Source organism: Hydra vulgaris, chromosome 15 (assembly GCF_038396675.1).
Source record: "Hydra vulgaris chromosome 15, alternate assembly HydraT2T_AEP".
Taxonomy (NCBI): Eukaryota; Metazoa; Cnidaria; class Hydrozoa; order Anthoathecata; family Hydridae; genus Hydra; species Hydra vulgaris.
In genome coordinates this window covers 10,353,568-10,370,000 of record NC_088934.1, presented here as the reverse complement: position 1 = coordinate 10,370,000, position 16,433 = coordinate 10,353,568, and the positions used below count along the sequence as shown (strand labels likewise).

The 16,433-nt window shown below is 27.7% G+C and overlaps 1 protein-coding gene across 1 annotated transcript in view; it reads left to right on the top strand.

The window, feature by feature from the left end:
- LOC136091448 (uncharacterized) overlaps nucleotides 1-16,433 on the top strand; it is a 110,738-nt gene that overhangs the window by 26,663 nt on the left and 67,642 nt on the right. The window contains exons 3-4 of the mRNA XM_065819045.1: nucleotides 8,031-8,088; nucleotides 8,225-8,387. Coding sequence (XP_065675117.1) covers nucleotides 8,031-8,088; nucleotides 8,225-8,387 — 221 coding nt within the window. The remainder of the gene's footprint in view (nucleotides 1-8,030; nucleotides 8,089-8,224; nucleotides 8,388-16,433) is intronic.

Here is a 16,433-nt window from a genome sequence, read left to right as displayed (position 1 = left end):
TTCGATGTATTTAAATTTCATAAGCTCGAATCATTTAGCTTGTAATAATAATATCTACAAAATTAACTTGTTTTTTGTGGTTTTTGAGTTCAACAGTGCATTTTACGGCAGGATTTTGTTCGATAAGGATATTTATAAACATTTGTTGTTGTTTTATTGAGTTAAAATGAGCGTGACAATCGTCTATATATCTCATGAATTAAATTACAGGCTAAATTAAGTGCTTTTCTTTCTATATTTTGTAGAAACGTTTTTGCCATAACAACCATTAAAGACTTATAGGACCTCAATTAGGTAATGGTTGGATTTTGTTTTCATATAAAAAATAGCAAGTATTCAGTGAAAGTTCTATTAATTGGTGCGAACATTTTGTTTGAGTCTTTTTAAGCCGTCGATGTCATTTATTTAATATATCAATAATAACTGGCAATAATAGCTTTGTTAATGGGTTTTTACGGATATAAATTGACTATATCGAAAGAAACTTGAACTTCATTGTGATCTATATTTCATTTCATGGCATCATCAACAAATCTATTTGAATTAATTAGTTAGTCTCTTTTTGTTTTTGCTTAGTGTTGGTTGAATAATATTAACATGGTATTCAGAGGTTCCATATAGTGGTGTGTTGATTTTTAATACAACAGGACACATTTGGTAATCTTTTTTGGAATTGTTAGCCTTATTCATTTCATATATTCTAAGTGGTACGCAGTATGATGGATACATTTTAAAATACGTAGTTGTGTCTAATATACCCTTTTTTCTTAATTTACACAATTTTTTTTGAAGTTCGTTAATAAGTGTGGGTGTTGGGTCATGGTCAATAAATCGGCTATTTTTAATTTGTTTTTCTTATTTAAGACATGTATCGTTTTCGTATGGTAATGCAAAACCTGTGCCTTTATCAAAAGGAACAATCTTAATACCTGAATTAATCTTCAATTTTCTTATAGAAAAAATTTGTTTTTTAGTTAATTATCTTTTAGTCTTAGGCTTAACGAATTTGTCAAAATTTTAAAACAGTTTCGTTTTAGAGATTCTGCATTTGTTGATATATCCTGTTTTTCAAGTCGCAGTGCGCACATTTTAATATAACTGTTCCGCAATGTCACAAACTTTTGATCTAGATTGAGTAATTCAGTTTTTGCTTTATTCAAAACATTTTTAGTTAAATTAAATATACCAGATTTACCAACATGACTAGGGGGATCTATCCTAGGAGTATTTTTTACATTAGATTTAGTTTGTAGTTTATCATATATTTTTTCATTTCGGCTTTTTTCTAATTATAATGGTAGTTTTATGAATTGTTAGTTATACTATTAATTAATTCATAATCGTTTAATCTTACTTTATTCTGGAGAGGTACAACTAACTCATCAATTAATTTCTTACTTGAGGATAATCAGTGTTTTGCTTCTATACGAGCATGAACTTATAGATTATTTCTATATTCTTTCATTATGTTCTTTACCTTTTTAGCATATATTGGAGTTTTTATTTAAAACGATTTTAGAGTTATGTTATTTGATATGCTATTTTGAAGAAATTATGGTAATTATGTTTCCTAAGTTTATAAATTTACCATGAAAACCAATTGTTGGTCCGAAACTTAAAAAAAACTATTTAAAAAATAAAACATAAAAAATATATTTACATCAGCTCCAAATTTAAGCAATATTTCCTGTAACAATTTTTTCTGTAACAAAACAAAACTTCCTCAAAATACAAACCCAGGTGTCTACAAATTAAAATGTCACTCAATATACATTAATGAAACCAAAAAAAAAAAAATATCAAGATGTTTTGACCATCAAAAAAATAGCAAAAAAAGAAAATGGGCCAGTTTGGGTGCTACATTTCAAATCATGTCAATGTACGCTTGACTGGTTCCACCCAAGAACTATTTCAAATGCTCCAAAATATCGTAATTGGAAAATTCGAAAATCCCTGGAAATAAACACAGCTAAAGTTTGACGAGAGTTTGAAAGTAACAAAAATGTTCTTAATAGAGATGACGGTGATAATGTGACAACAAAAACTTAGGGTATTTTTTATTAGATTATCAGACGTCAATATTTAAATCCTATTTTCTATTTTCTCATGCTCTATTTAATGTTGCCTTTTTAGCGGTTTGTTTCTACTATACCGATTTTCTTTGTAACGATTTTTATTTATTATACCTGACTTATTATACCAAATAAAACAAATAAACAAATAAATTTATTTTTATAACAGTTTTTTCATATATATATATTTTTTTTGCAACATCTTTAATTCCAACAAGGCTGCAAGCAACCAATAATTAGAGTTGGAAGTTCCTGAAAGAGAAAAGATGAAGATTGTAAAGCAAGATAACGATTGACAGACAACTTGAAGGATTTTAAATTATATGAATCAGAATAGCAAGATGAAGAATCAAATTCCAAAGAACTGATGTTCGAGGAATAAGAGTTTTAGGAACAATCACAGAAAAAGGATGAAACTTAATTGAATGAGAAGTAACACGAGAATGAATTTTAGTAGATCATTATACTAAAACTTTCAACTTAGTAGAATGATCTACTAAAATTCATTTTAGTCATTGGAAGATCTGCCCCAAATATGGCCACAGTATTCCATACAAGGCCGATTTGAGATTTATAGAGATAAAGAATAAAATCTGGAGTAAGAAAGTTTCGAGCTCGATAAAGAGATGCAATCTTAGCAGATGCTAATTTTGCAACGGATTTGATATATGGTTTCCAAGAAATATTGGAAGTAAAATTTATTCCTAGAATATGAAGATGACTCATCCAGTGCATTATTGTTAAATAAAGGAAGATCTAAATTATTGCAATAACGATTGACTAAAAAGATTGAGTTTTATCTGAATTAAAGTTCACCAGCCACTGTAAGCCCCATGCTGAAGCAGTAGTGAGATCCTTTTCAAGCTCAAATGCCGCCTCAAATCAGTCAGAGAGTGTTGGCTTCTTATCATGACAAGAAAAAATGGTCTTATCATAAGTAAACAATGCCACTTTAGATATGTTAATATTTGGAGGATTGAAGAATAGTCTGTGGATTGAAACTTAGTTTCTCGACAAATGGGTGAATTCTTACAAATGTAAATTCCCAGGAAAAGCATGTGGTTATTGGAGTCTTCACGAATTAAATGAAGATAATTATCAACATTAAAATCACAAGGTGAGACAGCTGAACTCAAATCAGTCTTATAAAGAGCAAGTAGGTCTAGTGAACTTTGCAAGAGACAAGACTCAACAGAAGAAAAGTTACTTTGGAGAACACTTATATTAGTAGTAAATAAAAGATTTAGAGAACTTGGTGATTACGCTAATTTTTTGTATTTCATAGTTTTTGGTACTTTAATCGTTTTCAAATTTGTTAAAGAACTTGACTCAAAGCATAGATTGTACTCAGTACAATCTATGCTTTGAGTCAAGTTTTTGAGTTAGTAATAATTTGTACATTATTATTAATAAACCCTCAGCCGTAACAAAGGGCTTCAAATGTGCCCTTGACAATGCAGACCAAAAATATAAACAAGGACACCATTGATGCGCAACATGGCGCTGTTATTACTTTGATGTTTTTCAGCTGTTGATGGAATCAGCCTCTCCCATTAGGAGGTAATAGAATAAGTGAATGAGTCATGCGCAAGAATGAGTATGAGATAAAAACAAAACCAAAGCATTGATTCAAGAAGATCCAGCATTCAACATTCTAAACTAAAAACAATGTATTAAAATACAACTGCACCAGTCTAATAGATAAAAAACGGGTGCGAGGCTGATCCACAGTTAGACCCTCTGTTTGCACCTTAAGTCTTCGCCTATGAGGCCTTCTTCAAGACAATAGCCGAATGCATTTAACATCTAACCAAGATGAGTATTTTTATCGAGACACCGTCTTTAGTTTTTACTTAACCAAGACCCCCAAGGCAGAGGGTGTTTTATGTTGAAGTTGGCATCTTTTAGTCTCTACCTAAAAAAGCGTATCCTACAAGACAGCAGGACATTAAGCAGATTGTGCTGGGTTATATGTTTGTATATATATACAAACATATATCTTTATACATACATACGGTAGTACGACTTCTGACGTAATAAAAGAAGTAACTGTTTAGTCTTCGGTATCAAATGAGGACACTAGAATTTTCTTGGAATGTCGACACTTAGATAGGGTTTTGTCTTTTTTATTAAGTATAATATTTTTTTTGTGATTTAAAATTATAAATTTCTTATGAAGGCAGAGGTTACAAATTTCGGATGTTATTTCGATAGGTTTACAGCGTTTTATTTCAAATAATTATCATTAAAAAGAAATAAAACAAAAACATTAACTATGACATCTTATAAAACAAAAAGGTATACAAAAATAAAATTATTTTTAAAATAATGTTGATAAAATTATGTTATCGTTATCTTTGGTATCATAATCAAATTCATCTATTTTTATTGCCATCTGTCATCAGACTTTCATTTTTATTTGATGCACGTTTTCTACTAATCAATTTGGTGCAAACTTTAAACAATAAAAAGTATATATTTTTGCATGTTGTTTTTTTATTTTAGATCATAGGGTAACTGCATCTAAATAAAAACAGCTTTAAGGTAAGATCTTCGTACATTTTACAAGTATTAATACCCGAGCAGCACAACTTAGTAGGCTTAACATTAGCCTAGTTTTTGTGATTGAGCCAACCAAAGCGCTTTTATTAGTAATAGGTCGGCGTCGTGTTGTCATATGATCGGTTGCCCATCGTTTAATTGTCGTATATACTCACCGGTGTTGACAAAACGTGGGACTGCTCTTGATTTTAAATTGTTTACGCAACTATGGCCCTAACAAATTGCTTCAGTTGGCGAAACATAAGCATAATGCATTTTATACTACGTTGATCTTACATTGGCACACCCTTGGTGTAAGGTTGTAAGGGTGATGTTTGCCTTACAAAATGTTAAGGCTGTGATGTCTTGACATGTGATCAGTTGTCCGTTAAGATTATAGTGTCATTGTTTATACTCAACTTTTTTGGTTGAACGTTGGCCCATTTTTACTGTTATGTTAGAGACGCAACGTTAGCAAAAGCAAATGCAACCAAGCCGGAACACTTTGTAAAATACACATCAACATAAAAAAGAAAAGCTTAAAACGTTAATTCAACGTTGGACCAACGATTTTTAAACGAAGTGTGCTAGTTAACAGCGCTTTCTAATGATATTTTACTTTGTTGCTCTTGTATTGGCGCAACTTTAGAACGTAACGTTGCGCCAATACAAGAGTAAAAGTTGTTGGAGCTAAAATGAATCCTCATCAAGCAAAGACGCAGTTGTGCATTTTAATCAGTTTTTAAAATTTTTTTAGCAATAGTATGTCTTGGCAAGAACGCTATAATAGTCAATGATGGAACAACGTTGACGTAAGATTTCTGACGTTTTTGATTGTTAGCTTATTATGGTGTGCAGGCTGGAATAGTTAAGTTATCCAATTTTGGGATGATTAAATTATAAAATTTTGATACTCCTTAAACCAACGCTGGTATCATATTAGGTTTTATTGGATGACGTTACATTTTAAGTTAATATAATCAATCATCAAATCTTTTTTTACAAGCTATTTAAAAGCTAATTAAAATACTAAATGAGCTCTTCTTAACACACTAAATAATCCACCTTCTAAACACCAGAAACTGCCTCAAGTTATGCCGCACTTATTATTTAAAAAAAATATAAACAAAAAAAAACAGATTCAATATAATAGTTTTTAGCTTTGAAAATAATGCAATTTCACTTTACAATAGTTCTAAATTTATATACTAATCAGTTATAAGCTTTATTTCGTTTTAAAAATTACTTTAACTTTATCAAAATTTGTAGGGAAAATTGAGCAAACAACTGTTACCTAAGTTTGTACTAAACGTTAATAAACCATATCTTAGCTCTCAAGATTTAATCTAAAATAATAATAAATGAAATATACCTTAAAATATATATGCAAAATTATCAGTTTTTTTAAAAACTCTTGAGTTTGTATTGCATATTAAAGAATAACAGCCTGCGTGTTATGATATGTGTAAAATACATGAGGTGAATTGCAGATCTTTTAGGTACTGTGTTTTGATTTAAAGTAATGCCTAAGGTCTCCTAATGAAGCAATATCTTACTAAATAAAATCTAAAAAGGACTAATGTTATGTAATGTTAATATGTAATCTAAATCTAATGTAAATGTAATACAAATCTAAATAGGACTGATGTTTATATTGTCTTGATATTGTATAGTCTTGATGAATTATTAAGAGAAGACGTTGTTAAGTGACTTATTCAGGAAACACATAAAAAAGAAATATTTATTAAGTGAAGCTAACAAAATTCTCAAATTAGAGCTTAAGTTTCTAAAAAACAGACCTCAAAACAACTAAAAATTGAAAAAAAAAAAAAAAAAGGAATTTAGAGAAAAGGCTTTTTATACTAACTTTTTTTCAAAAAACAAGTTTAGTTAACAATTTGCCATCTCAGCAACTTAATGATTTAGATTAAATTATCAGTAAACGAATTATTAACAGAAAGTTTACAGAAAGGTAACCTGATGACGCTGACCACAAATGGTCAACGAAATATTGTTAATATAACATTTTATCTAAAATATATTTTAGATATAATGTTATATTAATATATATACATATATGTATATATATATATATATATATATATATATATATATATATATATATATATATATATATATATATATATATATATATAGATATATATATATATATATATATATATATATAGCGCTTTTTTCGAATTCGTTTTAAAATTGCAACACAACGTTTTTGTTCATTTGTTCAACTTAAAAACAAAAAAAACTGTATATATTATACCAATCCCTAATAAAAGGAATACAATAAGTCCTATAAACAAGATTTGATTATAGTTAAATGGTCTTTAATATCACCTAAATATAGATATGTTTTAATTATTTATATATAATAAGTTAATATACATGTAGTTTTAGCACATTTTAGTTTAAACTTATTTTAACTGCATGTTGTGTTATAATTTAGTTTTTTCTGCAAATTTAAACTTCAATTCGGACAATGAGCAAAATCATTCTTTTTTTAACTTAATGGATTTTTATTCACACAAACAACATTGTCTTTTGACTATACAAACCAAAATATACTGGACCACACTATAGTTCCATAATTATAACAAATCTTTGATTGTAAATTTCACATATATATATAGAAACATTTTTAAATGATTTGAATGTTTATCTCTAATCCACAATTTTATATAAAATTTGCAATGTAAAGTATAGCACACAATGTAAAATGACTTTTAAAAAACGTGTGTATAATGCCAAGTCTTATAAATTTTTTATAATTTTTGTTGAATTGCACATATTTTCAATGCTTAAAATATTTTTATGTTTTTACTTTTATTACATTAATACTTTTATTAAAAGTTTTGGAAGAACTGTTCCCTGCAGAAATATATGTGCAATACTAAATTTTATATTTATATCTAGTTGTTAGTACATTTGCGTCAGAAAATTTTAATATATTTTCAACCTTTAAAAAAACTTATAATTCATTTTGAACTAATATTAAAATTTTAAATGTTCATTTAAAACTATCTAAGTTAAAGCGTTATGTCAACGTAAGTTCAACTTTAAAAAAAAAACGTTAAACATTTTAACGTTAATTCAGCGTTTATTTTCAACTACATTTTTTAATTAAAAAAAGTTGTTGAAAATAAAGTTTGAGTAAACATTAAAATTCTTAACGTTGAACTTACATGGAAATGACTTTAAAATTTAGATCTTTATTTTTTTAACAATATATCAACCAAATCACAGCGCTGAAATAGCGGTATGTCCTTGCTGGGAAGTTTTTTATATAAGTGCAGTTAATTTTTTAACTTACTTGAGCAAAAGTAGTTAAATTAGGTTGAACTGAGGTTAAGAATTATAGAAATTAAAATATATGTATTTAGATTATTTTGATGATAATTTTAGAAAACGACGTATACTGCAAACCTTTTATAAAAGTTTTGTTTAATGGAGAACTGACCAAGTAAAAAAGTTATAGCGTATTTTATATTAAACTTTTGTATAACATTACTCATTGCTTGAGTAGATTTTTCTTTTAATTTAGAAAGAAGTTTTTAATTAATGATTTAAAATTTTTTTTATATATTGCTATTTTTCAGAAGCAAGCTAAATCTCACAACTCAAATAAACTACATATATGAACCTGGTGAATTTGCTGTAAACGTTACATGGCAATATTTTTTACCCAAGTATTTAAACTTTGAATATGATTTATTATCATACAACTATAAAAAGGTTTCTTTTGGCAACTTTAAATATATGGTATTGATTTTTAGTCTATATTAGTAATTACAATAATTTAGATATACACGCATAGATATAAAATAATTTAGATATACACAATAATATAGATATACACTTTTTTAGTATATAACGTAAAAATCCTTGAAAAATAAGCTGTAAGTAATATTTAAATAGTAATACCATAAGTTAAAAAATTATAATAATACAAAATAATTAAGTTATATAAATAATATTCAATAGTAGCAGTAAGCAACCCGTAATACGGGTTAGTAATAAATAAACAATAAATAAACTTAGTATATTATCCGAAAAATATAAAATACAAGTTTATCTATATATAGGGCTGCCATTGTTTCGGTTTTTCCGCTGAAGAGCCCTATAATAGTTTTAATTAGTTTAGCGTTGTGCTCTCCTCCGTAAAAATTGGGACAATGGCAGCTTTATCTATATAATATAATCTTGTTGGTTTTGCTCGCCTTTATTGGTCTAGGCATTTAGTAGAGACTACGTAACCTTAGATATTAGTTTCTTTTTAATAACAGCAAGCACCAGAGAAGGAAAGCCAATTACAACTTTCCAATAGCTAAAAATCAAAATAAGATATGTAGCTTAACAAATTCTAGTATTTATATTTTGATACTGACTATAGCAAGATTTATGCTTTGCCTTAGTTCTAAAGTGTTTTAAGTAAAAAATAATTAACAGAAACTAAGACCACCAGGCACTATATAGTGGGAATTGATACCGAAACTTAGAAACATCTCTTGATTTGCAATGATGCTAATTGGCACAAGGCGTGTTTAGGTCAACTAAAAATCGTACTAAAACGTTTTAAGATGTATTTTAAACGTTTTAATAACGTTCTGTGCTACTAGAATAACAATCTTGCTTTACACACTGCTAAGTAACACCGTTTTAAAAAAATAAAATCAAAAACAAAAAAACAGAATATAAACATATATAAACTTTAAACATATTATATTTTATAAAGTATTAACATTTACATTATTACAAAATAAAACATACTTATCATAAACTATTAGTTAACAATATTTGAAAATAAATTTGTGTACTTTTGTTTACAACACACCACTATATTGGGTTGCGAACAAAAGAAATATATTTTAAAAAGATTTGGCTCAGTAGATCTTTTATTACCTTAACTTTTTAAATTCTCATTATAATCATTGCATTTTCATAGTTTTTTATTAAGACTATCTAAGTAAATAGAAAAGGCATCGTATTGCATGCTTCTCAGTTTGCTTAAGTTTTTCTATGAAAGACACTGTTCTTCAATTTCAACATATGCATTACCAGTATATTTCTGAAATAGTTTCTTGCCATAAATTATTGACAGAACTTTTGTCTTATTGAAGGACCATAAATGTAAAACTGAGATAATTTAACATGCTTTCAAACCAGTATTGCATGTTCAGGGTTGCGAACCAATAGTGCCATCTCCTCAAAAAAGTGAACAAATTATACCATCTAAGTTAGCTGACATACTCAATATAACTTATAAATGAACTTTTGGGTAAATAACTTTCCTGGAAGCAGGTGGAACATCATCTTCTCTAACGAATACAACTGCAACTTCACCAACTATAGTTTGAAATAAAACATTAAACTATGTATGCAAAATTGATTGCAGTGTTACTGCTTTCTAAAATTTACTGCTGCAAATGGGTCAGAGATATACTGTTGGCAATGTTAGGGGAATATCTTGATCTGGCCTAAGAATACCTACAAAATGAAAAACTTGACCACAGATTTTAAAACATGGCGGCCCATGATTCATAGGTTAAACCAGATTATAAGTAAACAAAGGAAAATGAAGATAGGTATAATGAGTTCTAATATATTTAAAAAAAACTAATATATATAACTTTTTGTAAATCTTTTAAAGCTTGGGGAAATAGTGAAAATGGAAGCAAAACTACCTTTCTATTATAGCAACATTAAAAATGTGCTTCATTAAGAAATTTTTTAGCACAGCAATGCTGACAGATCTAGTTTCTTTTCTCCTAAATAAATATAATCTAGAATAGTATCACTTCTTGCTATACGATACATTCTTTTATTTAGCAGCATTTCTAACATTTTTAGAATGATTTATCTCGTCTAGACCTATCTCTTTTATTTATGTAATAATTTCTTTCAACTCGTCCAACCATGATGTTCTAATTTAAACATAAATTAATTTCTTCTTATTAAGCAGCATTTATTATATTTTGATGACAATTATTTTCAGCTTGCCTAATCATTTCACTAAATTACCAACTATTTTTAAGTCTTCTAATAACTTATTTAAACCTAGTATTATCCATTTCAATTTCACTATTATCAATAAACATATTAACAATGGTATTAATACAGTAGTAACAAACAAACGCAAAAGAATTTTAAGAATTATGATCATTTCTACAAATTTATTTACTATTATTTTAAGTGAACATAAAAAATAAAATAAATAAATTCGATAATTCACCATTATTTAAAAAAAAAAGAAAAGAAATTAAATAGACATATCAAAATGTTATTAGTCTAAAGTGGTAAACATATTTATTAAGTATTAAACATATCTACTAAGAGATAAATAATAATAATGTTCAAGTAAAAATTAACAAAAACCTGCAATCCAAATAACAAAGATGTTATTTAGTAATAAAAAAAAATAATGTTTAATTTTACTTGGTTTCTTATCTATAAAACAATTTTATTTAACTATTAAAAAAAAAAAAAATCAATATGGTTTTTGTAATGTAAAGCAATACATTATAAAAAAAATTAAATACAATTATTTTAGATTTTACGATGTAACTCATTAGTTTAACCATAGGTTTACCATTGAGGTCAAAAGTTAATAGGCAAAATTTACAATTATTTATTATTATTATTCAAAATAACACTTTTTAAAATTAAAAAAAATAAAATACACTTTTTAAAATAAAATAAAATAAAACCCCATTACAATTTAATTTAGGATTAATTGAAATCCATATTTTTTTTTGGCAATGCCGTCACTATATTTTTATCTAAAGTCATAAAAAAAGAAAAATCACTTAATAACTAATTTAAAAATCTCAATATATATTCAGATACCTTTAAAAAAAGGCATAACACAACATTCTATTGACAACTTCCAAGAGAATTTTTTTTACCTCTTTTTATAACTTGATTTCTCATCAAATATACAAATAAATACAATATAGATATAGCAAATAAACAAATAGATACAAAGAAATATAAAATATGCTGAAATATACGCAAATTTATGTAAATACACTTACCTGCACACAAATAACTTATTTGTCTTTTTTTATTTAAAAAAAAGAAAACAGGTAATAAAATTTAAAAAATACAAATAACCAACAATAAACAAATATTTGATTAAATTTTTGTTGTAAAATTAAACAATGATTAACATCAATTCTTCTAGAAACTCAAAACTTATCAGCTCTAATGTGCTTGTAGAGCTTGCTTGAAAGACGACGTGGAATATAGAACCGAGTATAGAAAAGCCTAGAAACTACTTTCGAAAATTAAACGACACTACTATTACTTTTAAACTAGCGTGTTAATATTTAGAATATAACTGTTTAAAAATGTATTATAATGTAAAATCAAATAATCCTTTGATTAACCGTTTGAAAGAAAAAAGAAAACTTGTTTTATCACTAATTTTTGTAGATTCTAAGAACTTGTTTCCTGATTCTTTTCTTTAGCTTCATTAATCTCAAATCCGTCCTGCTAAATATAACGGTTGTCATATATTGGGCGGATCTTTGGTTGATGCCCTTTCTCTTTTAGACAATGTACAAAAAAGCATTGTAAACATAGTTGAACTTGCTGTTGCAGCCAACCTCCAAACATAATCATATCGTTGTAACATCAGTCTAACATATATTTTTGATTTCAATAAGTATTATAATGGAAAATGCTCTAAAGAGCTAACGTCTCTTGTGCCATCTTCTAAAAATCATTCTCATGTTATTCGTCATTCAATTCAGTCTCATCATTTTACTGTGACTGTTTATAAGTGCTCAAATAAATCTAGTTTGTCTGGTTTTTTTCCTTGAACATGAGTTCTTTGGAATTTATTTCCACCATCATGTTTTTTTTAATCCTATAATTTGCAATCTTTTATGACATCTGCCAATCTTTATCTTGCTTTTTAAACTTAAACTTTTCTATTCCAATTACTTTTAACTCTAATAGTTGTTGCTGCTGCAAAATAAGTTTAAATAATATTAAGAATAATAATAATAATAATAACAACAACAACATTAATAACAATAATAGTAATAATAACTGTAATAATAATGATAAAATGAAAAAATATCTTCTTTAATTGCAAATGATGTTGTGGGCTCTGTTCCGTTTTGGAGTTAATAATGTTGTAAGATTATATGTTAGACTACATTTGTTACCAGACTTTAATAAAGCTTCATTATATAGAGAAGTAGTATTTTGAAATATTTCTTTCTTAGATGAATTTGTAGACAATCTAAGTTCAATCGAATGCGGTATTTGTTTTAGTATTCTTGATTTGAATCAGCATGGGTGTAATTTAATGTATTATCAGGTTTGAAATAAGGTTTAAAAGTGCAGTCACTAAGATTCAGAGTTACGTTGAGGGAGTTGACAAATTTCATGCATTGTATAAAAATCCGTAAACCATTGCATTTAAATATTTCGACAATATACTTTTTTAATTTTTCCATTTGAGTGCCGCTTTTATTACTAAAAACTGCCAAACCATCTTCACGGTATAAACCAACTTAAAACTTGTTATAAAATTTTGAAATCTAAAAAAGAAGATATATTCCTACCAGCTCACAAACCTCTGCACCGTTGAACTCTCCAATGACAACATCAAATAAACCACTTGATTGCTTTATCCAAACTTGATCATTAATAAAAAGAAAAAGACTTTCTTGAATGAAAAACTAGTGATACGTTATCTTTATTTAATGTTAGGTGTTGCTTTGCAAAATTTATAGAGTTTTTAAGAAGTGTTTCGCTAATAGAAGGGTAGAAGTCAATAATCTTAAAAACTAAAAATTATAAAGGTGTTTATCTTTTATGGCCTTAAACCAATCGATAACATTTCGAGTGTTTTTCCAATGATTTTATTGTAATATATTTTTTAGGTCTGTATTAACTTTAGAAAGAATATCTTTACTAATTCTACCAACCTCGTTTTTAGCAGGATAAAATAAACGGACAGTCGGATTGGTTTTAAAATTATCTTTATGGCCTTTTAAGGCGATAAAATAATTAGAAGATGCATTAATGTCAATTTCATTGAAAACTTCATGATTTTTTAAAAAACGTTTGCCTTCTAAGTTTACCTTATTTTTTATGTTTGAGTTAGATTTGTAGTTTAAAGTAATGGCATTTCTTAACAAGTGGTTATGATCATTTTTAGATAAATTGTAAAGACTGGTTGATTCATCAGCATACGTATAAGTTAGATTATATTATCAAACATTAACATTGTTTCTATCTTGTTTTAATTTATTTTGGAAACTGTTGTGTACCTTTCAAAACTTAATGTGTTTTACAAGATCAACGAGTATATTCTCAAAAGCTAGCATTTCTGTAATTTGATTTGGATGATTTCATGTTTTTAATCCGTAGTTATAATAAAAATTGTTCTTACTGTTTGAACTCTTGTTTAGAAAGAAAAACGCTTTCCATAGCATTCTTTTAATCAATTTTATAACAATATCAACTCCAAAACGGAACAGAGCCCGCAGCATCATTTGTTTTAACCCTCCATTTAGCAAAAACGTTGCCACCAACACGGGTAAATATTTTTTGAAACTTATTGACAAACATTTTCTTAATAATAACAAACTGCATAAAATCTTCAACAGGAACATTGTCAAAGTTAGCTACAGTTGTATGCCTTGTGTAAAATCTATTATAAATTCGCACAACAAATACATTTTATGCAACAATACAAACTCTAATCAACAGAACTGTAACTGCTTTAATAATAACCTCTGTCCATTGTTCAATATATGTTTGCACCGTCTGTACCGAATTTGAAGAGTAGGTACAAGAGTTGCATTTTTTGAGTCTCTTCTTTCTTTTTAACCAACATTTAGGCTTTCATACCCAATTTATGAGTATTAAAAGGCGGATCAATAGATTTGATTTTTTTTGGTGTATTTAATTTGACATTTCTTCAATTTTAAATGGAGAGTTTATATAGATTTTACTGTATTGGAGACAGTTTTAACTATGTGCCTTCCTAGTGTATCAAGTCTTTTCATTGTTGACTCTTTATTTTCACAGAACACTGGGTCGTAGCTTGGTGTTGGAACTGCTAATGACATATACATATATAATTGGATAATAGACCCTGTATGTGAAAACCGGAATCCAGATGGAATTAAAGTTTGTACCGTTGCCTGAAAGTTTGATACCCTATTTTCAACATTCGTTCTATTAAGTGACACAAAAATTTATTCTTTTGTATTATTGTAAAGCCGAGACAAAAAAGTTTCTCATGAGGTATAATTTTATGGTTATCTAGGGATATTGTACAGTTCGTTATTTGTCTTTTTCCGGAGAGTAACAGTTCCGTTTTGATAGCATTAAGCTTAATGCAGTTTAAACTGTTGTACATTTTACAATTTGTAATAAGTTTTTTGGTCTGAGAGATTAGAAATGAAAAGAATGATGTCATCAGCATAAGTTACAACAGCAGCCAAGTTATATATATATTAGTTCCGACAATGACATCACTTTTCATTATTTTGAGTAGCTTTTTAGTGTATATGTTATATAGGTAAGGTGACAGAATCGATACTTGTCTTACTCCTTGCTGAGGATCAAATGAGATTGATTTGGAACCTAGGTATGAGACAGTTGCACTGCCGCTACGGTTTATAGAAGATACAGTGCTATATTTGGAGAGGAAGATTTTTAACAATTTGGAGAGAAAATTTTTTTATCGAAACAAAGTTTTTCAAAAAGAATAACTTAGTTGCAGCTCTCAAGCGCTTTTTCAGCATCAAGTGAACATAAATAAATAGGCGAATTGTTACCCTTAAAATGATTAATTCTATCGTTTAACCATTGTGTTAGTGCGTCACACTGGGCATCTTTTAAATGTTTTGCAGAAATATTGTAATGATCCTGGCATTTGTTTGATTGTAGACAAGAAATAGTTATTTTAACATTTTTATCATTAATTAATATCTCATCAGAATTTTTTGCAAGGCGGAACTCGAAGATTATTAAATCCATCAGTTATTCTCTTAGTGTTTAACCGTTTTTTAAAAATAGAAGCAAAATCTATGGTGATGAATTCTTTATCTTTTTTATTGTTTATTGTAAAAGGTTTTGAATTTGAACCCTTTTTTATACGCCTTTAAGTATTCCAGCAGTTTTTTGGGTCAGAGATTCAAAGTTTTTCAATTTTTATGTATTATCGATATATTCTATTGTCTTGGGCGGCTTTGACGGCTTTGGGCTGCTTTGCGAAAATTCTTTCGAGCCAATAGGTAGCGATTAAAGATAAAAGAAATAGAGTCTTTTGCGAATCTTGCTTCACTCCATTTTCGGAAAAGTTAGTTAAAGTTGTATAGATTTGGTTATAGTTACTGTGAGTTATAGTTGTATAGATTTGGGTAAGATTATTTTCGAAATTACCAATAAGGTTAAGAATAATGAAACTCAAATTTGAGTGATCATAATATAGGTAGAGAAAGTCTTAATTATTCCAGACATATCTTGGAATCCTATAGTCCTCTGTTGTTTTAATTACTTTTTCTTAACGATGCTGAACTTCAAGTCCAATGGAAATTGATAGTGGTAAATGATCACTAACCTTTTGAAAGAATGGAGAAATAGCAATGCATTTATAAAAAAGAAGAGATGTATACTTTGATATAACTATATAATCAATAAAAGTGGAGTTTAGCAATGTGAGATGTCGAGATGTGTTTGCAGGACTAGAACCCTACGTCGACTAATTAGTTACATCGACCAATTCTAAACAATAAAATCTGATTAAACCTTAAACAAATTGTTTCTCTTGGAACTAGA